Source organism: Pristis pectinata, chromosome 24 (assembly GCF_009764475.1).
Source record: "Pristis pectinata isolate sPriPec2 chromosome 24, sPriPec2.1.pri, whole genome shotgun sequence".
Lineage (NCBI taxonomy): Eukaryota > Metazoa > Chordata > Chondrichthyes > Rhinopristiformes > Pristidae > Pristis > Pristis pectinata.
In genome coordinates this window covers 20240161-20266752 of record NC_067428.1, presented here as the reverse complement: position 1 = coordinate 20266752, position 26592 = coordinate 20240161, and the positions used below count along the sequence as shown (strand labels likewise).

Sequence of the window (26592 nt, the reverse complement as noted above, 5' to 3'; positions counted from 1 at the left end):
CCTCATCTCTGCCTTTAATGAACAACCCAATATTTTTAAAGAGTAACCCTGACCCCAAGTTCCAGATTCTCCTCACTTCTGTGAACATCAGCCTTTACAAGCCCAGTGTTTCTCAATCTCTCCTTCTGAGAAAACTTGCCCATGCAGAATATTTGTCTAGTAAACCTTCTCTGAACTGCTTCCAATGTATGAACATCTTTCAGCCATATGCAGACAAATTCTGTATTCTAACAATCCTCTGGGTGAAGACATTTCTCTCAAATTCCTTATTGGGTTTAATAGTGAATATCCTTTAATTATAACCTTTAGATTTGCACTTCCCAACAAACGAAAAAATCAGCTTTATCTTGTTGAACCCCAAGACCTACATCAAACCATAGAATCATAGAAGATTTATGAATCATGCAGCTCATTACAGCTGTGTCAGTCAAAAACAAAGTTATCTAAGCTAATCCTGCATTCCAGCACTAGGTCTGTAGGTCACAGCTCAAATGCACATCTAAGTACTTCTAAGTGTGGGTGTTTCTCAGGCAGAGAGTTCAAGACTTCTCGTCATACTCTATATCTATTTGGCGATCTATTCTATTGAATTTAACTTCCTTGATTTTGGCATCAGTATTGTAATTCATCTTTTATCCTGTATCTTTTCTGAATGGTGTTCTTGCCATTTGCTCCCTATGTGAGTCTCTGACAGGATATAAATTCACCAGCTCACTTGAGAGGGGCTAGTGGTGAAGTCCATAATTTGGAATTGGAATGGCAACCTTCTCCACTTCCCTTCTAAAGCTCTAGGAGCCAGATCAATGCGTGTGTATAATAATTTACACTGTCTGGTCCCGGGCCCACTGCTGTGGTTGAAGAATTGTCATTCTATATCTGTACTCTATCGCAGCTGGTAGATATGCTGTCTCACAGCTCCAGTGACTCAGGTTCAGTCCTGGCCTCCAGTGCTGTCTGTGTGGAGGTTGAACATGACTCGGGTGCTCCAGTTTCCTCTACATCCCAAAGACGTGTGGGTTGGTAGATTAATTGGTCACTGTAGATTGTTCCTAGTGCGTGAGTGGCAGAATCTGGGGCAAATTGATGGGAATATGGGGAGAGTATGTTGCAGGGAAAAGTTAATGGGTGAAGGGAATTGCTCTGTGAGCCAGCAATGGGCTGAATGGCCGTTTTCTGTGTTGCTTAGAAATTTAAAATTAACCTACTGCAAGCCCCTTGGAAGCTTGTTCTGAAGCTCACAATCATGGAAAAGTCAGGAAGGCCATTCAGTCATTCAAATTTGTATGCAAGAGAAATCAAACCAGTCCAACCAGATGAAAGCCCAGGTTTGAGACCACATTGAATCAAGTGCTAGTGGTCCTGTAGGAGGTAGCAGCCAGATAAACTGGGATGTTGGCACCCAGAATCAGGCTGAATCATTGTCTGGCAACGTACAACCACTTTAACAAGCCTCTGTAGGTTGGGATGTTGCATTTTAAACTGGCAATAGTTGCTGCACTGTTTTACTGAAATAGATTTCCAAATCACTTCAATAAAACAAAATGATGTTGAAAATAATTGCTGGTTCAAGCAGGCTCAGTGGAGAGAGAAATAGTCAGTGTTTTGATCAATGACCTTTCATCAAGAACTGGAAGCTGTCCAACCTGTTAAATGTTTCCAATGTTTTTTGCTGCTTTTGCTTAATATTTCAAGCATCTGCAGCCTTTTGATGTTTGTTCAGAATCTCTTTTCCAGGCTCATTTCTCTTCCTTTCCTGGAGTCGGTGATTCCTGCTTGGACTATTGTTTCAGGCAAGACCAGAACTGAGGACCATGAATGTGAGATGGTCACCAATAAATCCAGTAGGGAATTCGGGAAGCATTGGAATGTGAGTAGTTAGAAAGTGGAGGTTTCTGCTGTGAGAATTTGAAGCAAATGGCATTGATGTATTTGAGAAGTTGCATAAGCAGACAAAGGAGAAAGAAAAAGAATAACATTAACCAGTGTTTATATCGGGCCAGTTAATTTGGTAAAATATTCCCAGGCATTTTTCAGGAAACAAAAAAAATGATACTGAGCTATATAAGGAAATAAAAGGACAGATGCGCAAGAGTTTGGTTGTATCGGTGTGTTCGTAAGAGCGAAAAGAGGCAAGAAAGGTGGGGAGGTTTAGTGAGGAATTAGAGACTCGATTGCTAAGGGAAGGCTGCCAGTGGTCTAGCAAATGCGCAAGAGGTCAGAAGTGGAGGAGATCAGATCTTACTGGGAATGGTTGGGGAAAGGAGTGGTAGCAGTTTGTGTTAGGGGGCAGCAGGAAATCGGGAGCAGCGAGCCCAAGGGAGGATTTGAAAACAAGTCAGCATTTAAAATTGAGGCCTTGCATGACTTAGGTAAGCAAATGTGATGGCTGGACAGGATTTGGTGTAAGTCACAGCACAAGCAGCAGAATTTATGGAGGCCAGATGAATAAAGATGGCTTGGAGTACGTTGGAATCCTGAGTTCCAGAGGTAACAAAAGCACAGATAAAGCAGGCAGTTGTGCAGCATCACAGTGATGAAAATTGGCTGTCTCATTGTCATCTGCACAAGTCCATGTGTGCACTGGTGCAATGAAAAACTTACTTGCAGCAGCATCACAGGCACATAGCATTAGGGATACAACATTCACAAGAAAAACTAAGTTATACTATTGAACAGACCTTTTGTATGTTAAGACCTCACAATCTACCTCGTTGTGGCCTTGCACCTTATTGTCTGCCTGCAGTGCACTTTCTCTGTTACTGTAACACTATATTCTGCATTGCATTATTGCTTTTCCATTGTACTACCTTGATGTACTGATGTGATGAAATGCTCTGTATGGATGGCATACAAAACAAAGTTTTTCACTGTACCTCAGTACGTGCCTCAGTACGTGTGACAATAATAAACCAATTTACCAATTTGACAAATTATACAAGAAAGAACACAATTAGAACAAAAAAATTCCAAGTCCATTGTAGTGCAAAGTGGTTATTGTATTGCTGTACTGAGGTAGTGATTAGGCTTGTGCCAGTTGGTTCAAAAACCAAATGGTTGAAGGGAAGTAGCTGTTCTTGAACCCGGTGGTATGGGACTTCAGGCATAATAATGGCACTTGTGTGGTTGCATATCCCTACCATGGTCAAACATAACAGCAAGGTTGCATACAGTCTAGACCTGTTTTATGCACTTCCCAGGCAGAGAGATGAAGTTGATGGCTTGGGAATGAATTTTCTGACGGGGTCTGAAGATAAGCTTCCTTTCCAACACTTCCTTTTCATCTGTGCATTCAGTCTGATAATTTAAGGGATGTTGTCTAAATTACCCTGGGTTAGTTGAAGAGGGGTTGGAGGAAGCTCAAGTGGGGCATAAATGCCAGAATGGACCTGTTGAGGTGAGTAGCCTATAATGTTATGATTACTTGACCTCACAATCTACCTCGGTGTGGCCTTGCATCTTACTGTCTGCCTGCAGTGCACTTTCTCTGTTACTGTAACACTACATTCTGCATTCCATTATGTTCCACACTATATTCTGCATTCCATAATGTCATGACAACAACCTTACCCTCAATGTCAACAAAAGAGCTGGTCATTGACTTCTGGAAAGGGGACGGTGTACATGCACCTGTCTACATCAATGGTGCTGAAGTCGAGAGGGTTGAGAGCTTCAAGTTCCTGGGAGTGAACATCACCAACAGCCTGTCCTGGTCAAATCACGTAGATGCCACGGCCAAGAAAGCTCACCAGCACCTCTACTTCTTCAAGAGGCTAAGGAAATTTTGTTTGTCCCCTTTGACTCTCACCAACTTTTATCGATGCACCATAGAAAGCATCCTATCTGGATGCATCACGGCTTGGTACATCAACTGTTCTGCCCAGGATCGCAAGAAACTGCAGAGAGTTGTGGACACAGCCCAGTGCATCACAGACACCAGCCTCCCCTCCTTGGACTGTGTCTTTACCTCTCACTGTCTTGGTTAAGTAGCCAGCATAATCAAAGACCCCACCCACCCGGGTCATTCTCTCTTCTCTCCTCTTCCATCAGGTAGAAGATACAGGAGCCTGAGGGCATGTACCACCAGACTTAAGGACAGCATCTATCCCACTGTGATAAGTCCATTGAGATGGACTAAGACCTGACGATCTGCCGTGTTGTGACCTTGCACCTTATTGCACTGCACTTTCTCTGTAGCTGTGACACTTTACTCTGTATTGTTATTGTTTTTACATGTACTACATCAATGCATTCTGCAGTTACATTGGGTTAGTACACTGTGTAATGAATTGACCTGTACAATCAGTAAGCAATCAAGTTTTTCACTGTACCTCAGTACAAATGACAATAATAAACCAATACCAATACTTTGTATTCTGTCAAGGTCCCACAGTCCTGCAGTATAGTGATCAATCTTCTGTAAGCAAGGGAAGACCAGTAAACCTTGATTTAATGGTTCAGGTGAAAATGTAATGTGCTGCGAGAATTGGAGTAAGGCTTGACCCTCATGCTGTGGGCTAGGAAAGGGTTAACCTCTACAGTTCAATGAGAACTGTAGGTGACAAGAGCTTACTGTATGTGTAAATGATCCAGAAAGAGCAGGAAGTGCTATTTAAAATGCAGCTGTATTTAGAGAGATCAATGTACAAATGTTGTGGTTGAAATTTATCGGATGTGCTAGCTGCCACTCGAAGAGACCTGGGGACTAATTTCCCCCTGAGCCAGCATAACTTTGTAAATGGAATATATGATTTGTCCTAGAACACAAAGTTCTGCTTTCTGGTACAGATTTATTGATCTTAGTAGCTGCAAAGATGACATTCCATACTCCATTAGCTGTTTTCCTTATCTTAAAGGAATAAGGAGGAAGTTGACTGACATGCAATTATGTAGTGTATTTTCCACATCCCTGTCAATACATCCCAAGACACTTCATAGCCAGTGAAGTTCAGATAAAGGCATTAGTACTTTGTAGTCCAGATGAACGGTCTGGACTATAAACACAAACCTCAACTGTCCATTTCCCTCTACAGATGCTGCCTGACCCACTGAGTTCTTCCAGCAGCTTGTTTTTTGCTTAGGAGTCAACCACATTGGTCATATATATGCCAGACTGGTTAAAGATGGTGGACCTATAAACCAGATTGGTTTTTGTGATAGTCTAGCAGCAGTTGCCAAGACTAGATGTCCTTTTTTTAAATTGCAAATTTATTTAATTCTTTGAACTTAAATTTCCCAGCTGCTATGGTGGGATTGAAACCTGTCCCTGATCAATGGAATGCTGGCTTCTGATCCAGCACTTTAAATTTGCCTATTGGAACAATAGCACTAGTGGTCCAGGGAGTGAATGATTATGATGGTGAACAAGGGTGTTGATTAAGTAGGCTGTATTGTTTTGGATTCTGTCAAGCTTCTTCAGTGTTGTTAAGAGTCGCACTCATCCAGACAAGTGAAGAGTAGTCCACATTTCTGGCTTGTAAGCTGTGGAAAGGCTTTGGAAAGTTGGGAGGTGAATCACTTGCAACAGGTTCTGACCTGCTCTTTTAACCACAGTATTTGTGGGCTGATTGGACTTGAATGCATAGTAATTGAGTTTATTGGACCAGGAGGAATGAGGTATTTGATTAGGTTACGACTGCTTAGCAATAGCAACAATTTGCAATTGACTGCTCGCGTACTTAGTGTTGGATGTCATGTTGAATGTTGTCCCTCTCTCCAGCAGCACACGACAGAAGTACAAAATTCTTCCAAGGTTTGATGGTATAGATGCAGGGGTAATTTTTCCCTTGCCTGGGATATCTGAGACTATGGGACACATTCTCAAAGTAAGGGGTTGGACATTCGGGACAGGGATGAGTAGAAACTGTTCTACCCAGACAGTGGTGAATCTTTGAAAATCTCTACCTGTGAGGGCGGTGAAGATTCAGTCACTGAGTGTGTTCAGGAAGGAGATCGATCAAGGGATGAATAGGTGTCTAAGACTACAACTGGATATAGATCCAGTGGATAGTTGGGCTGAGCATTGACAGATGGAATTTAATCCCATCAAGTGTGAGGTGATGTATTTTGGGAAGTCAGATATGGGTAAGACATACACAGGAAATGGTAGGGCACTAAGGAATGTCGATGAACAGAGACACCTAAGGGTTCAAGCCCACAGTTCCCTGAAAGTGGCAACACAGGTCGCTAGGGTGGTGAAGGAAGCATGTGGCATGCTTGCCTTCATAAATTGGATCATAGAATATGAGTTGGGGCATTATATTGCAATTTTACAGAACATTGGTTAGACCACTCTTGGAATATCATGTATGGTCCTGGTCGCCTCATTATAGGATGTGATTGCACTGGAGAGAGTAAAGAGAAGACTCACCGAGATGTTGCCTGAATCAGAGGACTTTAGTTATAGGGAGAGATTGTTTTCCCTGGACTGAAGGAAGCCGAGAGGTGATCTGATAGAAGTATATAAGATTAAGAGGCATAAATAAGGTAGATAGACAAAATCTTTTTCCCATGGTAGTGGCATCAAAAACAAGAGGATGTAGGTTTAAGGTGAGAGGAAGGAATTTTAAAGAGGATCTGAGGGTTAAGGTCTTTACACATTAGTTGATATTTGGAACACAATGCCAGAGAAGGTGGCAGAATTGGTTACAATTGTTATGTTTAAGAGACATTTAAAAAGGCATTTAAATAGGCAAGGCATAGAAGGATGTGATCCATTTGCAAGGATTTGTGTAAATAGGGAAAATGGTTGGCATGGACATGGTGGGCTGAAGGGCCTGTTCTGTGCTGTATGACTCTTTGTAGATCTTAATAGAACCGAGGATAATGGGGTTAGTGCAGGAAAGTGGCGGTGAGGCAAAAGTCAGCTAGGATCTGATTGAATGGCAGAGCAAGCATGAAGGGCCAAATGGCCTACCCCTCCTCTTCCTTATGTTCTTATGAAGTTGAGTCAGAGTAACCAGAGGCTGTATGTCTGGTTGATGAATAGAATGTGACCTGAGGTAGGGTGAGTTGAGGACAATTGCATACAAATTATGGGCATAAAATCAATCTCAGTTGCTTGCAGCATTGTAGTTACCAAGTTTAATTAGCATGGAAATTATGCCATGATCTCCACCGAATAGCTTTATCCTGAATGGTGCTGAGCTTCTTGAAACTACTTGGAGCTGCCCTCATCCAGGCAAGTGGAGAATATTCCATCACCTTCCTGACTTAAGCTATGAAGGAATAGGTGATGCATTTCCAAGTCAGAATGATGTGAGCTTCAGATGAGAACTTGGAGGTGGTTTTCCTAAGTGACTGTTGTCCTTGCCCTTCTAGGTGTTAGAGATCCAAGGTTTGAGCTGCTGTAGATGAATCCACAGTGCCTCTTGCAGATGGTGCACATTGCAGGCAATGTATGCCAGCGATGAAGAGAAAAATACAAAAGTTGCAAATTAGAATAGTAGCTGGCATTATAGTGTGTGCATGCCCTGCCAGTATGTAGCCAGATTAGTATTTTGACATAGCTATTTCTGCACTTAATGATTACATTGTTAAATGTGGGAGTTAAGAGACTGGATTTGTGGAGAAGTTCTTCAGTTTCACAGTTAATAAATTTGCTTCAATAATGTGGTGCAGAAAGCTCATTGTTTGTAACTTTTCATTATCTTAGTGCAGAGCGCAATCTTTTATCTGATAACTTAGCCAACATTAGGTACTCAGTCATAAGTACAATAACACTTCAGTTTTCTACCATTTGGAGGAACCGTCTGGTGGAAAATGGAAACTGGTAAATAGAGGTGTATACTTGGTCTTGCCTATTTGATAAAACAACACCTTACACATGGCAGATTAAAATTAGCGGAACAGATATTTGGACATTGCATCTAATCGTCCTTGGGCTATGATAGATATTTATTTATCAGTCACATGTACATCGAAACACACAGTGAAATGCATCTTTTCGTGTTACTGAGGATGTGCTGGGGGCAGCCTGCAAGTGTCGCCATTCTTCCAGTGCCAACATAGCATGCCCACAGCTCCTAACTTGTATGTCTTTAGAATATGGGAGGAAACACTCAGCTCTGGAGCATCTGGACAGTGAAGACACATACATTAGACTATTGCTTATTGACTACAGCTCTGCCTTCAATACAATAATTCCAAGCAAGCTTGTCACCAAACTCCGAGACCTAGGACTCAACACCTCCCTCTGTAACTGGATCCTTGACTTTCCTCACTGATTGCGATCTGTTTGTGAGATAGGCAGCAATACCTCTGGCACGATTATTCTCAACACTGGTGCCCCACAAGGCTGCGTCCTCAGCCCTCTACTCCCTATATACTCATGACTGTGTGGCCAGATTCTGCTCTAACTCCATCTTCAAGTTTGCAGATGATACCACCGTTGTAGGCCGTATCTCAAACAGTGATGAGTAGGAGTACAGGAAGGAGATAGAGAGCTTAGTGGAACGGTGTTATGACAACAACCTTTCCCTCAATGTCAACAAAACAAAAGAGCTGGTCATTGACTTCAGGAAAGGGGGCGGTGTACCTGCACCTGTCTACATCAATGGTGCTGAGGTCGAGAGGGTTGAGAGCTTCAGGTTTCTGGGAGTGAACATCACCAACAGCTTATCCTGCTCAAATCATGTAGATGCCACGGCCAAGAAAGCTCACCAGCACATCTACTTCCTCAGGAGGCTAAAGAAATTTTGTTTGTCCCCTTTGACTCTCACCAACTTTTACTGATGCACCATAGAAAGCATCCTATCTGGATGTATCACGGCTTGGTACATCAACTGTTCTGCCCAGGACCGCGAGAAGCTGCAGTGAGTTGTGGACACAGTCCAGTGCATCACAGACACCAGCCTCCCCTCCTTGGACTGTGTCTTTACCTCTCGTTGTCTTGGTGAAGCAGCCAGCATAATCAAAGACCCCATCCACCCGGGACATTCTCTCTTCTCTCCTCTTCAATCGGGTAGAAGATACAGCATGAACCACCAGACTTAAGGACAGCTTCTACCCCACTGTGATAAGACTATTGAATGGTTCCCTTATACATTGAGATGGACTATGACCTCACGATCTACCGTGTTGTGACCTTGCACCTTATTGCACTGCACTTTCTCTGTAGCTGTGACACTTTACTCTGTACTGTTACTGTTTTTACCTGTACTACAGCAATGCACTTTGTACTAACTCAATGTAACTGCACTGTGTAATGAATTGACCTGTGTGATCAGTTTGTAAGGCAAGTTTTTCACTGTAACTCAGTACAAGTGACAATAATAAACCAATACCAATACCAAAACCGGAGCACCTGGAGGAAACCCACACAGACACGGGGAGAACGTACAAACTCCTTACAACAGCAGTGGAATTGAACCCGGGTTGCTGGCGCTGTAATAGCAGTACGCTAACCGCTGCTGTAGAGGAATTAATAATACTGAGCTACTTATGGTAATGGTGCACACAAAAATTTGCTTGTCAAAACAACAAAATGTTTGGTAACTGGAAGACTAGTAAATGGAACACAAACTATGGAAATTCCACTGTAAGTTTACATATACTGTTACTATTTTGTTTGGCTCTGATATTAAAATTAACGGCACAAGTTTAAGTTGTCTCACAGATATATTATCAAACAGGAAGTGTTGGCCGCCAGAATTGTTTGATTTTTTTTTCACTAAGTTGAGAGAAAACTAGAGCTGACTGTACTGGTTTTAATTTTTTTATTGCTATCTGAGTCATAACTACAGTTTGTTTTCATACTAAATTTGGAGTGGTTGGACCCAAGAAGTAGGTTCTAAATTTTCCATTGCATGAACAATAAACTTTTATCTTTTGAAATTACTGTAAAATTTATTAAAAAAAAACTATTCCCAATCTGCCTGCTGCCCACCAACACTCTGACCCATTACTTTCCCATACCCGGCCTGATTTTTTCATTTTATTCCAGTTCAAATTGTAAGCCAAGGGGTTGGCTGTCTTTGGCACCGACATCCAGCATTTTAAAACTGATTCTAAGATTAATCTCGCTTATTGGAACAAGTATTTACCTCAGCTGCTGTTGCTTATATGTTGTAAGGGACCAGGATTTGTGTTTAAAAATAATGGAATGTTTTCTTTTCTAATCTCTTGCAGAGTTGCTGGAATTCATGTGAACATGTTGAAGAGAAAGAAGCCTCATAGGTAAAGGGGAGCATTGGGACAGAACACAACCCAGGGTGGTTACTTTTGAGGTGGTCATTAAGTTGCTGGAGCAGTGCCGTTCAATTCAAGACGTATGACCTACTCGTGATGGTTTCTAATTCATGAGAAGTCCCATGGGTACCAATGGATAACTGCTGCATTCAGGAACTGGGTCCATTTGAAGGTGTGGAATTTGTACCATACCATCGGATTCTGGAATAATCTGGATTAATTTCAAGCCATCTTCTGATGTTTTTACACTGCTAACGTCACTGTAGAAGTGGGCAAATCTGTTATTATTGGATGCAATAAGCAGCTCAGCAAAAAGCAAATCCTATTGAAATGGGTACAGGATGCTTTTTAACTATTTTTTTCAGATATTGGAATTGTTGCTTTAAGGAGATTTAGGTTAAGGTTGAGGATTACTTAGGTTATTGCCAATCCTTAGTTACCTTTAAGGAGGTGGTGGTGAGTCATCTTCTTGAATTGAAGTCCTTTTGATGAAGGCACTCCCACATTGCTTTAGAGTTAAGAATTTCAGGATTTAGACCCAGTGATAATGAAGGAACGTCAGCACATTTTCAAGTCAGGATATTGTGTGCTTGGAGGGGACCCAGTAGGTGGTGGTGCTCCCATGTGCCCGCTGCCCTTATCCTTCTTGCTGGTGGAGTTGTGGTTTTGTTGTCAAAGTAGCTAAGTGCAGTGCATTTTGTAGCTAGCACACACTGTAGCCACAGTGTATGCCCGGAGGATGGGTGCCAATCAAGCAAGCTGTTTTGTCTGGATAGTGTTGAGTTTCTTGTATTATCAGAACTCCACTCATCCAGCCACATGGAGATTGTTCCATTATCTTTCTGTTCTGTGATTGGTAGAAAATGGAAAGAATTTGGGGTGCAATGAGGTGAGGCTGGTCTTATAACCATAACATTGTCTGTGACTGGTGCAGTGGAGTTTCTAGTCAGTTGTGGTCCCCATCCCCCAAATAGTGTTGATGCTGCAGACTTGAGGATGGTAATGTCCTTGAATATAAAAGGTAGCCAGTTAATCTCTGCTGATAAATATGATGGGCTGTGCTATGAAGGAGATGGATAGCATAAATACATTGAAATGGAAACTAGATAAACATGAGTGAGGAATAAAAGTAAAGGCAATGTTGGTAGAGTGGTGAAAGGTTTGTGCAGCATGTAAAGACCAGGACTGACCAGTTGGGCAATGGCCTTTTTATGTGCTGTACATTCTGTGTGATGATATATAGAATTAATGTTATTGAGGATCCTCTGCAGTGGCTGAGTGAGTGCGTGCACTGCTAAATGTGACACTGAATCCTCAGGAAGTTTCTCAGTTTGGTTGCTGGTCCGGGCTGAGTTGGGCACAAGTACTGAGTTAGAGAGGTCAACTGGATTCCATTCCCAGTTGTTATCCACTGTCCTCCATCAGAAAAAATGTCATTAGGGAGGTGCTGGATTGGGAGCTGATGTGATGCTTTTTCAGACTCTTCACCTGGTTCAGAAGTTGATGGACTACATGTTCTCTGCATTTAGTTGTGAACTTCAGAAAGGTGCATGTGAGTGTTGAAGGGGGAGAGGAAGAAAGTTACTTGACATTTCAAGCTTTTTTTTAATCAGTGAGAGGATATGGACAATGCTGGTGTGCACAGTATTAGTTGCCTTTGATTCTAGCCAGCCCTTCTTCACTGAGTTCAGAATCTGATGTAGGTCAGACCAGGTAAAGCCAGCAGATATCCTCTCTGAAGTGGCTGTTTGAGGATGACATTTTCATGATCTCCAATCACTACCAATATTTTTAAAACTTGAGATTTGGTTAACAAAATTTAATTCACCAGCTGCAGTAACAGATTTGGATTCAGGCTTTTTTGAGTACAGACCTCAGCATTACTAATGGAATGGTGTTATTGGTGCTTGTTGGTTTCCATATGGCTCTGTGAATAGGAAGCCTGAGACTCTCATACCTTACATTGTTATGTGGAACTCATTGCCCTGAAAATAAATACAGAAGAATATAAGAAGTAGGAGCAGAATTAGCCGATTTAGCTATTCGTGCTTGCTCAGCCATTTGATAAGATCACGGCTGATCTTTTACCTCAGCTCCACTTCACTAACCCATATCCCTTGATTTTCATAATATCAAAAAAAATCTTTCAATCTCTGCCTTGATATCCGAAGTGTGAGCTTCCACAGCCCACTTGGGTACGAAACTCTGGAGATGAAGAAGTTTATTCTCATCTCTGACCTGAATGGCTAACTGAGATTGTGACCCCTGTTTCTAGACAACCCAGCCAATGGAAACATTAACTCTACATCTGCCACACCAAGGCCTGTAGAAATCTAATGTGATCTGTGAGGTCGTCCCTATTTCTCTTAAATGTGAGAGTACAGACCCACTGTGCTTTCTCCCTCTCTAGGCCCTTGATAAACAGCTAAAAATGATACTCAGCAAAGCCTGATTATCTGAGTCCAGTGGTGTGTGTGTGTCAGGGCGAGCTATGTATTCCGCTAAAACTCAGAAATTCAGTATGTTATCCAGGTCAGGATGATTTGTTAAGTACCATGTATCTTCTATTCTTGATCAACTGTAGTAGAGTAAGTCTTCAAATTTTATTTATACGCAACCCAAAGACATTTGTACAAAAGTATTGAAGTACTGAGCGAGAGTTGGGGTTGGTTTGGCTGTGGTTGGGTCATGTTCTGATCATTTAAAAAAATTTTTCACTGAGCAAAAATTTTTTGACTAAGATCCATTATGTGAAATTATGGGCATGGGCACACATATTCACTTTGTAATGTTAAGCATGCTCATCCAGAAGTCCTGCTCACAGCCTTAACTAAAGTGAGGAATGCGTAAGGCAAGAGGAGTTAGCAATCGACAAGCAAAGGAAAAGAAATGGATTTGGAAGAAGTTTAAAGTTTAGTAACATTAAGCATTCTAAAATTGTTGAACTTATCAAAGATTCCAGAAGATTGTAAAGATGAGGTTTCTCTCCAAGCTTATAGTGGAATTATATGGGAGACTGAGAACCCATGAGATGGAGAATTAAAGAGTTAAGTGACCAGGATATCTTTGGGTGTCTTTTGCAGACTGAACTGATGTGTTCCACAAAGTGATCACCCAATCTATATTTGGTTTCCATAATGAGGAGCACACTGCATCATAATCATTGAACACATTCCATACCAAGTTGTTACTTAATGTCTTCCATCCTATCACAAGCACTCCCTTTTTACCTATGCCACCTTTACTCCTTTCGTTGGTTCAATCATGTCTGCAGGTGAACCAATTGACCTTCTGTTGAAGCTTGTGTCATCTTAAGACACCAATAAAGATGTGCCACCAGAATCTAGTGCTTTATATTATCTTTATGTAGCCAAGTATGATGAGCCTTAAACATTCTGCAACCCTCCATAGTATCTGCACTCCCCTGATTCTGTCCTCTTGAGCATCTTTGATTTTAATCTCTGCACCATTGGCAGCTGTGCCTTCATCTGCCAAGACCTGGGAGTGCTGAAATTCTTTTCCAATAACTCTCCTCTTACTCTCTTACCTCCTTTAAGATGCTCGTTAAACTAAAGCTGCTCTTCATTTGCCATAAATCGCTGGCAATATTGCTCGATGATGATCTGTGAATCACCTTGGAAAGTTTTACTGAAGACACACTATATAACTAAAACAAAATGCTGTTTGTGGTTTTACATTAAAACCAAAGCAAAACTTTTTCATGCAGGAAACTTTAAATGTAAACAGAAAATGCTCATTAGGTCAGGCAACATCTGTGGAGAGAGGAAAAACTGTACAGGTTCCAAGACCTCAAATGCAAACTTTACAGGCAGGGAGAAGATGGGGAAGGGATAAATATCTGAACTTGCCAGTTTTTTGTTTAAACACTTAGGTGATGCTCACCCTAGTTGTCTCGCTCCATCATCCCATGGTCAGCATGGGCATTAAGACAACTGAGCTCTGTGGAGAATGAGTGAGTAGAAATGGGCCATGCAGAAGGCCCTGAACTTTCTCCATGATGAAGTCAGTCAGGGACTGATGTGATGAAATGAAGCTGTGATTGTAGTGAGAATTGAACCTTTAGCTCCACTCACAGCTTGAGCACTGCCCATTCACAACCAGCATATTGTGAGCTTTGTATTGAGCCCATTAAAGGGAATAATCTTCACCAGAAGACAACAGCCATCCCTCTTGTCATTTACCCACTCCTTTTCTCTCCACACAGTCATTCCTTATCATTTGTTCCTTGCCCATCCTTTCCCCACCATTGCATTTGCTGTCTGTCTTCAGCAGCTCCTAATTCTGATGAAAGGTTTTGCTTGGTGTAAAATGGCTATGACAATTGTCAGCATAACATTTCCCTTCACTTCATAGTAATTCATTGTGTATAAAGTCCTCTGAGACTTGCAATTTGATAAGACCTATATAAATAAGACTTTATTTAGTAACACAAGTAGGAAATTGGATCTCAAGGCTCAAAAATTTGAACATCTGGTGTTTTTAAAAGAAAGGCTTGCATTTACCAAGTACACTTCACAACCTCCCTCAGTGTTTTACAGCTAATGAAGCATTGTAGCATTTGTAATGCAGGAAATGCTACAACTAGGGAAAGTAGGACAAGCTCCCACAAATAGCAATGGGATACTGACCTAATAATCTGGTTATACTTATGTTGGTTTAGGGTTAAATATTCTGCAGGAAATGAGGTAAAACTCTTCTGCTTTTCATCAAAAAGTGCAGTGTGACCTACAGACAGATGGGATTTCCATTTAACTTCAGCCAATAGATGTTGCCTCTGGAGACACGAGATATAGAAAGGGGTGGGAAGGGGAAGATATGGTGAGTGACAGGATCTAATTGCAGCAGGCGGATGAAGGATGATGTGCTGGGTGCAGAGGCTATTAGGGTAGAGGATGAGGGGAACTCATTCTCTGTCCTGTTGGAGGGAGGTGGGGTGAGAGCGGAAGTCCGACAAATGGAGGAAATGTGAGAGAAGACTCCATCAATCCTCTGTAAAAAGGGCAATGTTACGGTAGTCATGGGGGATTTCAATGTGCAGGTAGACAAGGAAAATCAGGTTGGTACTGGATCCCAAGAGAAGGAATTTGTAGAATGCCTACAGGATGGCTTTATAGAGCAACTTGTGATCGAGCCCACTAGGGAAAAGGCAATTCTGGATTTGGTGTTGTGCAATGAACTAGGTTTGATTAGGGATCTTAAGGTAAAGGAACCCTTAGGAGGCAGTGATCATCAATATGATAGAATTCACCCTGCAGTTTGAGAGGGAGAAGCTAAAATCAGATGTATCAGTGTTACAGTTGAGTAAAGGTATAGTTGAGGCATGAGAGAGGAGCTGGCCAAAATTGATTGGAAGGGGACCCTGTCAGGGATGACAGTGGAGCAGCAATGGCAGGAGTTTCTGGGAGTAATTCAGAAGATGCAGGATTGGTTCATCCCAAAGAAAAAGAAGCATTCTGAAGGGAGGATGAGGCAACTGTGGCTGACAATGGAAGTCAAAGGCAGCATAAAAGCAAAAGAGGGGGCATACAATATATCGCAAAAACTAGTGGGAAGCTAGAGGATAGAGAAGCTTTTAAAGACCAACAGAAGGCAACTAGAAAAGCAATAAGGGGAGAAAAGATGAAATATGGAGGTAAGCTAGCCAATAATATAAAAAATATAAGAGGATACGAAAAGTTTTTTCAGATATATAAAGAGTAAAAGGGAGGCAAGAGTGGGCATTAGACAGTTGAAAAATGAAGCTGGAAAGGTAGTAATGGGGAACAAAGAAATGATAGAAGAACTGAATATGTATTTTGCGTCAGCCTTCACTGTGGAAGACACCAGCAGCATGCCAGAAATTCGAGAGTCATGACTGGAGTGAGTATAGCCACTATTACTAAAGAGAAGGTGCTTGGGAAACTTGAAGGTCTGAAGATAGATAAGTCACTTGGACCAGATGGACTACACTCAGGGTTCCGAAAGAGGTAGCTGAAGAGATTGTGGAGGTATAAGTGGTGATCTTTCAAGAATCACTACATTCAGGAATGGTTCCGGAGGACTGGAAAATCTAAAATGTCACTCCATTCTTTAAGAAGGAAATGAGGCAAAAGACAGGAAATTGTAGGCCAGTTGGCCTGACTTCAGTGGTTGGTAAGATTTTGGAATCCATTATTAAGAATGAGGTTTCAGGGTACTTGGAAGCACATGATAAAATAGGCCGAAGCCAGCATGGTTTCCTTAAGGGGAGATTTTGCCTGACAAATTTGTTGGAATTCTTTGAAGAAGTAACAGGCAGATAGACAAAGGAGAGTCAGTGGATGTTGTTCATTGGATTTTGTTCACTTTGAATTTTCAGAAGGCCTTTGACAAGGTGCCGCACATGAGGCTGCTAAACAAGATAGGAGCCCATGGTATTACAGGAAAGATCCTAGCATGGATAGAGGATTGGCTGACTGGTAGAAGGAAAAGAATGGAAATTAAGGGAGCCTTTTCTGATTGGCTGCTGGTGACTAGTGGTGTTCTGCAGGGGTCGGTGTTGGGTCCGCTACTTTTCACGTTATATGTTAATGATCTGGATGACGGAATGGATGGCTTTGTGGCCAAGTCCGCAGATGATACAAAGGTAGGTGGAGGGGCAGGAAGTGTTGAGGAAGCAGGGAGTCTGCAGAAGGACTTGGACAGGGGAGACTGGGCAAAGAAGTAGCAGATGGAATACAGCGTAGAAAAGTGTATGATCACTTTGGTAGAAGGAATAAAGGCATAGACTATTCTCTAAATGGGGAGCAAATTCAGAAATCGGAGGTGCAAAAGGACTTGGGGACTTCTAGTGCGGGATTCCCCAAAAGTTAATTTGCAAGTTGAGTTGGTAGTAAGAAAGGCAAATGCAATGTTATCATTCATTTCGAGAGGACTAGAATATAAAAGAAAGGATGTAATGCTGAGGCTTTATGAGGCATTGGTCAGACCTCATTTGGAGTATCGTGAGCAGTTTTGGGCCCCATATCTAAGGAAGGATGTGCTGGCATAGGAGAGGGTCCAGAGGAGGTTTACAAGAATGTTCCCAGGAATGAAAGGATTAACACATGAGGAGCATTTGATGGCTCTGGCCCTGTACTCGCTGGCTTAGAAGGATGAGGGTGGGGATCTCATTGAAACCTACCAAATATTGAAAGGCCTGGATAGAGTGGACATGGAGAGGATGTTTCCATTAGTGGGAGAGTCTAAGACCAGAGGGCACATCCTCAGAATAGAAGGATGTCCCTTTAGAACAGAGATGAGGAGGAATTTCTCTAGCCAGAGGGTGGTGAATCTGTGCAATTTATTGCCACAGATGGCTGTGGAGGCCAAGTCATTGGGTATATTTAAAGCAGAGGTTGAGGTGTTCTTCATTAGTAAGGGAGTCAAAGGTCATGGGGAGAAGCCAGGAGAATGGGATTGAGAGGGAAAAATAAATCAGTTGTGATCGAATAGGAGAGCAGACTTGATGAGCCAAGTGGCCTAATTCTGCTCCTGTGTCTTATGGTCAACCACTGCAGAAGGGAAGCAACGTTTCCTGATAAAGATGTCCTCAAATGGCTTCATCTTGAGAGCAAGAGGGTCAGAGATGGAGAAGCTGGGAGAAAAGGGTGGTGTCCTTACAAGACACTGGGTCAGAAGAGCTGTAGTCTAGGTAGCTGTGGAAGTCTGCGGGTTATAGTAAATGTCCATTGATAGTTTGTCTCCTGAGATGGAGGCAGAGAGATACAGAAAAGGGAGAGACGTGTCAGAAATGGTCCAAGTGAATTTGAGAGCAGGATGGTGACATCACCTCTGACGGTGCAGCGTTCCCTCCATATTGCATCGAAACATCAGTTCAAGTTGCATCTCTGAAGAGGATCTGGTCGTCACTGGCAAGTCCAGCATTTATTTCCTGTCTCTCATGGCCCTTGTACTGAAAGGCTTACTAGGTAATTCCAGAGGGCAATTATGACTCAACCATAAGAAATAGGCCATCTGGTCCTTTGATCCTGCTCCAGCCTTCAGTAGATCATGGCTAATCTGAATTTGGCCTCAACTCCACTTTCCTTCCTGATCCCCAAGATCTTCAGTTCCACAAATATGCTCAATGAAACAGTCCCATGGCTCTCTGGTAGAGAATCCAATTGATCACAACTTTCTGAGGGAAGAAGTTCCTCCTTATCTCTATTTTAAAAAGGTGACCATCCCCTAGATTCCCCAATCAGGGGAAATGCCCTCTTGGCATCCACTCTGTCAAATCTCAGAATCTTGTTTCAGTAAGATCACCTCTCATTCTTCTATCATCCGTGAGTAAAGGCCTGACGTGCTCCATTGTTCCTGATAAGGAAACTTTGATGTGGCTTGTCATTTGGGCCAGATAAGTAAGAATGGCAGAGTTCTTCCATTAAGGTCATGTGTGAACCCTAAGGGTTTTATCTGAATTCAGTAGTTTAAGGGTCAGCAATCATGACACCAGCTTACAGCTGATGCTATGTGCCTGTGATGCTGCTGCAGTAAGTCTTTCAGTGCACCTGTGACATATGACAATAAACTCGACTTTCACTTTGAAATTCTAGATTTATTTAATTAACTTTTTTAAATTTCCTAGCTGTTGTGATTTTACATTTGAACTTGAGTCTTAAACTATTAGATCAAGCCTCTAGATTGCCAGTAATTTAACCATAATGTACTATGGCCCTAATCTTCTTTTCAGCTTTACTGGTTATTCTACTTTTGGCGTGGTGTGCTCTGCTTTCCACATGTTCTTTCCAAGTTGCACAATCAAAAATTAATGTTTTGGTTACAGACAGAGACTGTTGCCAATTATGATTGGGTGGGCACTAACCGGAAGGCAGGATAGACATCAAAGTGTGGAACTCTGCTCGAGGTTGGGGAGTGGTGGGATGGGGTGAGGTCGGTGGATGGAAGGTACTTGGAGGTGGGAGGGGCGAGTTATACTGAAGAGAACCTTAACCTCTGCGAGAACGCGTGGCTTTGTTTCTGCGCTTGCTGAACTGGGAACTTGCTGGGGGCAAGTATATAAGTGAAATATTTTTAGCCTCGCCCAGATTACATATTGGGAGTTTTGGTTTGAGTGTTCAGTCACCTCCCGGTTTTCTGTGAGTAGCAAAAACTACCCTGAGCCCACCAACTTAACTGTCAAGAAGGTTCACTTGATTATCAATATTGCCTGTTGATTTAATTTTTGCTCAGTCCTTTTACTTCTCCACTACTCACCCGCTCTCGACATTTCAGTCCCCAAATTAATGTCAGAATGCAAAATCAAATTGCAATTTATGTGGTAATAAAACATGCAATGTTGCCTCATGAGGCTGAACCATATTTAATTATTGATAAGTAAATAATGTTTGCATTATAATTGTGTGTGTGTGTGTGTGTGTCTGGAATCTCAGAAGAATAACACTTGATGAGGTTACCTTGTGTGTTATTAACTCAGTGAGCTGACCAAGTAAATCAGTTTTAATTCCTGTGTTTTGTTGGATTAGGTTTCACCCAGCTGACCATGGTATCCTGAAAGAAAATTCCATTCAGGTGCCTAACTGCTGATTTTTTATTCCAGTGATCTCTGCAGGAAGGATATTTACCCCTGAGTGATAGTTGAGAACAGGATCAGAGCGTACACCTTCCCTCACTCATTTGCACCCTTCTTCCAGCCTCACCTCCTTACAATAAACAGGTTCGACATCTGTTAAATGGCATTCCATTGTAAACCACATTAATAATTGTACAGGGAGAATGGATGGCAGAGTTATCCATGGTTTTAACTGTCTTGGCATTTCTTATTTTCCGACTCCTGCTGGTTATGTTCTGTCTCTTAACACTGCAGCTGTTCTTTACAGAGCAGCTGGTCGGGGGCCATTGAGCATGTTGCGTTTACATTTCCATCCTGCTGCTGTTTTCCTCCTCCTGCATTTAATTTTGTCCTCTGGCAGTTGTCGAGCCAAGTGTGTGAAGTGAAATGAAGCCTGAGGCTTGTGACTGGTTTTGATGTCCAGCTTTGTAATGTGAGAAATCTGGAGTATTGAGGCTGGTGGGCTTATAGCAAGGGTTTAACGCAAAAATGCCCTGCTTCACTTCACAGTGGATGAGAGGAGACTTTGCAGGTTGTTAATGTATCCAAGTGCAACTTGGCACAGACCTGTTTTTGCCTATCTAAAATGTGGCAGATAGTGAATGTGTTGTTCAAACTCTCTTGGCTGTAGTCCATCATACAAAACACCCATTGAACTGCTATAAATGCCAAGAGTGTTTCTCAATAAACTTACTAACATCAACACGGCAACATGATGCCTTAAATGTAGGAAAATGTCCCATGGCACTTCACAGGAACAATTATCATGAGATGAGCAGATTTATCAACAAAATTTGACACTGAGCTGTATAAGGAGAGTGGAGAAACAAAGGACTGCAGATGCTGGAATCTAGATGAAAAACACTATAATGCTGGAGGAACTCAGCAGGCCAGGCAGCATCCGTGGAGGAAAGCAGGCGGTCAACGTTTCAGGTCAGGACCTTTGTTCAGGACTGAAGATAAGAAAAGGGGAAGCCCAATATAGAGGGCAGAAAAGCAGAGCAGTGATAGGTGGACAAAAGAGGGGAGGTGGGGTGGGCGCAGGGCGGTGATAGGTAGATGGGCAGGTAAGAGAGTGAAAAGTCAGGGTGGGAGCACGATGGGTGGGGAGGGAGGAGTGAACTATGGAGCCGTGGAGGGAGCGGTCCCTGCAAAAGGCAGAAAGGGGTGGGGAGGGGAAGATGTGCTTGGTGGTGGGGTCCCACTGGAGATGGCAGAACATGATGTGTTGGATACATAGGCTGGGGGGATGAAATGTGAGGATAAGGGGGACCCTACCCCTGTTGGGTCTGGGAGGGGTGGGGGTGAGAGTAGAGGTGCAGGACATGGCAGAGATGTGGGTGCAAAAAGTTGAGAAAAGGAAATAGCGTCCTTGCAAGAGACAGGGTGGGAGGAGCTGTAACCAGAAGCTGTGGGTGTCAGTGGGTTTGTAGAAGATGTCAGTGGATAAGGAATCTCCTGAGATGGAGATGGAAAGAGAGGGAGGTGTCAGAGATAGTCCAAGTGAATTGGAGAGCAGGGTGCAAATTTATGGCAAAATGTATGAAACTGTCAAGTTCTGCACAGAGATTGTAGTACAGGTGACCAAATTCTTGGTCAAAGAGGTAGGTTTTAAATTGTGCCTTAAAATAGGTGTAGTTATTTGAGTAAAGAATTCCAAATCTTAGACTCCAGGCAACTGAAGGCTGCGAATAGTAGAACAATGAAAATTGAGTTTGTCAAGTGGTCTTAGAATTATAGGGTTACCTCTTCTGAGTGTGGGAGCTAGCCTTGTATGTCTACACACATTGGATTTTATAATCACCCCTGGAGTCTTGACCTTGATGCAGAAATGTCAGAATGGAGCAGCATACGAGGCTAAGTTTCACAGCTGAGGGCAAAGGAATCCAATGTAAAAGTGCTGGTGCAAAAGAAGCAGGAAAGACCTGGATTTTGATATTGCCTTTCACAGCATCAGAATCTCCCAAAAGTCTATCATATCCAACTTTTGAAGTGTGCTCATTGTTGTAGGAAATAGAGCCAGCAGTTTACATGCTACCTGCATGTGCAGTTGAGCAGATCACCTGTTCTACACCTGAGAAAGTGCTTCAGCATTGAAATAATTCCATGGGATCTTTTATTTCACCTTAGAAGGGCAGAAAGACCTTACTGCACCTAATAGCACCTCTCACAGCATAGCACTCTGTCAGAATGACACTGGAAGAGTCACCTGAGATACTTTGTGCTTAAGTCTCTGGATGGGGACATGAACTTGCTACTGCTGAATAAGAAGCAAGTACGCTACGTGCCTTGCCAAAGCTACAAATCAAAGCAAGTCACAGTTCTGGGGATGATTTCCAATAATGTGAAATAAAATTAATTTATAATTTAGCGATGGCTGTAACCATGGAACTATGCATTGGTTTTGCATCTACTGACTAAACCCTGACAACTGGTACCATGGATACTGTTACTAAGAACTAACAAAAGCCAGTTCTAAAGACACTACATATTTATTTGCTGTCGCATTGACAGATTGCAGGGGGATGTCCTGTAGCAAGTTGAGTGAACTTAAAATTCTTACCAACTTGTTTCTGTGGTTACTGCGCCTTTTTTTTCCATTTTGAAGCAAAGTAAAACAGGCAGCTTTGTTTTCAACCTTTGTGATGAAGGATACGTTAGTGGCTTGGTTTGTGGGCAGAAGCCACTTTCTCTCTCATCTATATAGATAGCAAGTTTGACATCGAGGACTGTGAAGTTTAGTGGAGTGGGTATGTACTGACTGACCACAACCTGGTGTGAAGTGTTGCTGCATTGACTCTTTGCCATGGTTCTTTTTTTTAATTTGACCTCTCTCTAAACTTCCCTAACTTGCAGCATTCTGTAGCCAAGTACTCATCATTACGATTGCAAGAGTTCTGCTTTGTTGCTTTTGAATAAATTACTCGATCTACTGATTTTGTTCTTTGCCTTTGACCCCTTTGGGTGTTTTCTCTCCTATGTCCTGATTGAAGATAGGATATTCCTTGGAGTGCAATTGGATGTGGAGTTCTAGTAACTTACAATGCAAAGAAGGTCTTTCCACCCATCATATTCATACTGGCTGTAAAAGCCCTTGCCACTTTCCAGCTTTCAGTCTGAGTTGTAGAGTAATACAGCACAGAAACAGACCCTTCAGCCTAACTCGTCTATGCCAAAAAAGGTGTCCATCCAAGCTAGTCCTGTTTGCCTGCATTTGGCTCATATCCCTCTAAACCTTTTCCATCCATGTACCTGTCCAAGTGTCTTTTAAATGTCATTAATGTACCTGCCTCAGTCACTTCCTCTGGCAGCTCATTCCATGTACACACCACCCTCTGTGTGAAGACGTTGCCCCTTGGATCCTTTTTAAATCACTCACCTCTCACCTTAAATTTATGCCCTCTAGTTTTTGATTTGCTTGCTGTGGAAAAAGGACTGTGTGATTATAGTAATTATAGTGATTATAAGGTGACAGTAAAGAACCCTTGGCACTATTTGGATAAGTCTGGAGTTACTCTGAGCAATGTTTATTCTCTGTCGATACAGATTGTCACATTGCAGTTTGTAGGAGCTTGCTGTGTGCAGATTGGGTGGTGCGGTTCCAATATTCCCACTTCAGTGGCTATAAAGCATTTGGGGATATATTGAGGTTATGAAAGGCATTGTGGCAATGCAGTTTTCTCAAGTCTTTTTTTTAACAAAGCCATAAAAAGTATATTCAAAGCACTGGGGTTCACATCCAGAAGAATAAAGTTCAAAAGCAAGATAATGTATGTAACTTGAGAGTTTGATTTAACCCATTTGGAGAACCCTGAATTACAAAAAGGATACAAAGCATGGAGAAAGTGGAAGAAAAGACTGAACAGGCTGGGGCTTGGTCAAAGCGTTGGTCCAACTTGTTGCAGGTCTTTTAGGTGATGATGTTCCTGCTGAAGAGGGGAACCCAGAATCAGATATTATAAAGTACAACGTTAGGGATCTAAACTGGGACATTCTTATTCAGAGAGCTGTTAGAAAGTAGAAAACAACAACATAAAGAGAAGCTGAACGGAAGCACACAGAGTGGTTACAGGAAAGGTAAATGACAGCATCAAGGAAAATACCATAATAGGACATTGATAAGGTGGAAGGCATCTGATAGTGGAGCAAAATGGGCAGAAACATTACCCCATATTGCCTGTTTCATTGCTATAAGTTTCCTACAGGTTGCAAATCATTTTAAAATGTTTGGGTTGGCAGTGGCCTAATTGAGAATCATGTATCTGACACTAATACTGTATGTGTTGTTGATTGTTCAAATGCATTTACCCTTTTACCAAGGAAGGTGTGACAAAACTAGACCAATACAAATTATTTTTTTTCATGCTGTTTTAACTCCAAGGAAGCGTAGCAAAGCAGATTCGAGTGACCCAGTTGCCTATAAACAGCGCAGTATTGTTGGAAGTAAAGTGCAACATGGATGGAGGGAGAAGACGGGAGTGGTTACCCAGTGGAAGGGCACAGTCTTGGACCAGCTGCCAGTTAACCCTTCGCTCTTCTTGGTAAAATACGACGATTTCGACTGTGTGTATGGGATCGAACTTTTCAAAGATGAGAGGGTCTCGGGACTTGAAATACTGCCTGACAAAAGTGGTATGTAAATTAGAACCAGTCCATGGAATGTTTTGTATGTTTGTGTCATTAAAATCTCAATAGCTCTTGATCCAGAACTTCTAATAGATAATGTTTGAGATTTATAAAGTCATATTTAATCTCAATAGCTATTGATCCAAAACTTCTAATAAATCATGTTTCCAAAATTTAAATGATTCCAAAATATGTTGCAGGAGCATTATCAAACAAAATTGACTTTGGCCTACAAAATGGGACAGGCAATAAAAATAATTGGCAGGTTTTAAAAAGCACCTTAGAAGAAGAGTGAGGGAGAACAGTTCTTCAAATGTAAAGTGAGTTTGCACAGATTTCCATTAATGGTGTCTGTTGTCGGGGAATCTTGAGACTGCTTTTTAAACATACCATGAATCTAAGGGTCCTTGTTATGCCTATATTCTGTGCTTGGACCGAGTTTACAGTGGTTTCAATTCTCAGAGATGGTTTTTCTCAGATGTAAGCCTCCTTCAAGTCTATGCAAAATAATTTGAATTCCTTTGGTGCAAATCTGGGCATTCCCAGAACTCTCAGACAGTTCATTTAGATATGATGCATGTCTCTGTTGCTGGGTCTTAACTGTGAAACAGGGAAAGATGGGAAATCTAATGATAAAAATACTTAATCAGATGAGTCATTGTTAATTTTTTATTTTGTAGCTCCCCTTCCAAAGACTCTTAAATAAAGTTGAACTTTCTGTTGATATCTTCCATTTGTACTGTTAAACAGAGCTTATGAGAGTCCTCTCAGATTCAGGGGTACCCTTTTAAGGACATTAATATGAAATGGTTTAGCACAGTTAGGGTGACATAGTGTTAAAGCTACATTCAGTTTTTTTTTACTTCCTTATCCTTATATTTTCTCCACATTCCTGGCCTTCCCCTTTCTGTGAACCATGCCCCATGTTGAATGTGATACCATGGGGATCAGCTGCCCTCCGGTAATCCCTGAGCTCTGAGAATCTGCAGAGGGATGTTGAGAGTTTAATGGAGTGGACAAGAAGGGGCAGATGGAGAAAATGGGAGGTCATTCTATTTAGTGAGAAGAGTAAAAATATTATAAACAAGAAATGTTGGTGCTCAGTGGGATCTGGATGTACTGCTAACATGCAGTAAAGGGCAGTATAATGGCACCACAGTTAGCGCCACTGCCTCACAGCTCCAGGACCTCAGATTCTATCCTGACCTTGGATGCTGTCTCCATGGAGTTTGCACATTCCCCGGGTGCTCTGGTTTCCTCCAACATCCCAAAGGTGCTGGTGGATTAATTGGTTGCTGTAAATTACTCAGTGCAAGAAAAGAGCAAAAAAAAATCAAAGGGGAGTTGAGAGAGTTGCAAGAGAGAACATTGTAGGACTACTGGGAAATATCAAGAGGGATGATACTTAAAAGGATTGCTCTGCTGGGATTTAGCGTGGACCACATTGCCACCTTCTGTGTCATAATTGCTTGGTGTACATACTTATTTGGTAGTCAAATAAAATTGGCTTTGTTGCAAGGGATTGACATATAAGTTAAGCAAATTTAATTGCAGTTTGTCAGGACTTTGAAACCACACCTGTGTAGTTTTGATCACTTGCATATACCTTGCTTTAGAGGAACTATGGCATGGATTCCCTGTTTATTCCTGGATGAGAGGGGTGTCATCAGTGGCGTGTGATGGAATAAAACTAGCTTATTTTCTCTGGGGTTTAGAAGAACAGGAGGTGATCTCATTAAACAGTCAAGCCTCTGATACTCAGATGCTGAGATGTTGTTTCCTCTAACTAAAGAGTCTGGAACTAATGGGTGTTTGGGACTGAGGTAAGGAGGCAGTTTACACAGGGGGTTGCACATCTTCTGAATACCATACCCAAGGGAGTTATGAATGTTCAGTCTATGAGTCACTGGGAATCAAGGGACATAAGCAACTTCAATCACAATCTCACTGAATTCAGAGTAGTTTCCAGAGCCTACACATGTTCCTTTGGCCCCTCGTATTCTCTGAGATGGCCATCCTAGCCATGTGACTCCAGACAGGGAATGTGTACTGTGTGCAGGTTGGGCACATCAAGTGACCTGGAGCGTACATGCCCAACTGGTCTGTCCTAACTTCCAGTTATCTCCACTCAATATCCAACTTCCAACATTGAAGGATTCCCTGACTGACAATTGGAACTGAAATATAAA

General features: G+C 42.1%; 1 protein-coding gene across 4 annotated transcripts in view; it reads left to right on the top strand.

Annotated features, from left to right (window-relative positions):
• Window positions 1-26592, top strand: part of LOC127582576 (spindlin-1-like) — a 71182-nt gene that overhangs the window by 28311 nt on the left and 16279 nt on the right. For 3 of the 4 annotated variants that reach the window (XM_052037947.1, XM_052037949.1, XM_052037948.1), the window contains exons 2-3: window positions 10126-10173; window positions 24159-24409. In XM_052037947.1, the coding sequence (XP_051893907.1) occupies window positions 10148-10173; window positions 24159-24409 (277 nt within the window). In that variant the 5' untranslated portion in view covers window positions 10126-10147. Of the gene's footprint in view, window positions 1-1802; window positions 1868-10125; window positions 10174-24158; window positions 24410-26592 lie in introns of those variants that run through there. The other variant, XM_052037945.1, reaches the window with a different exon arrangement.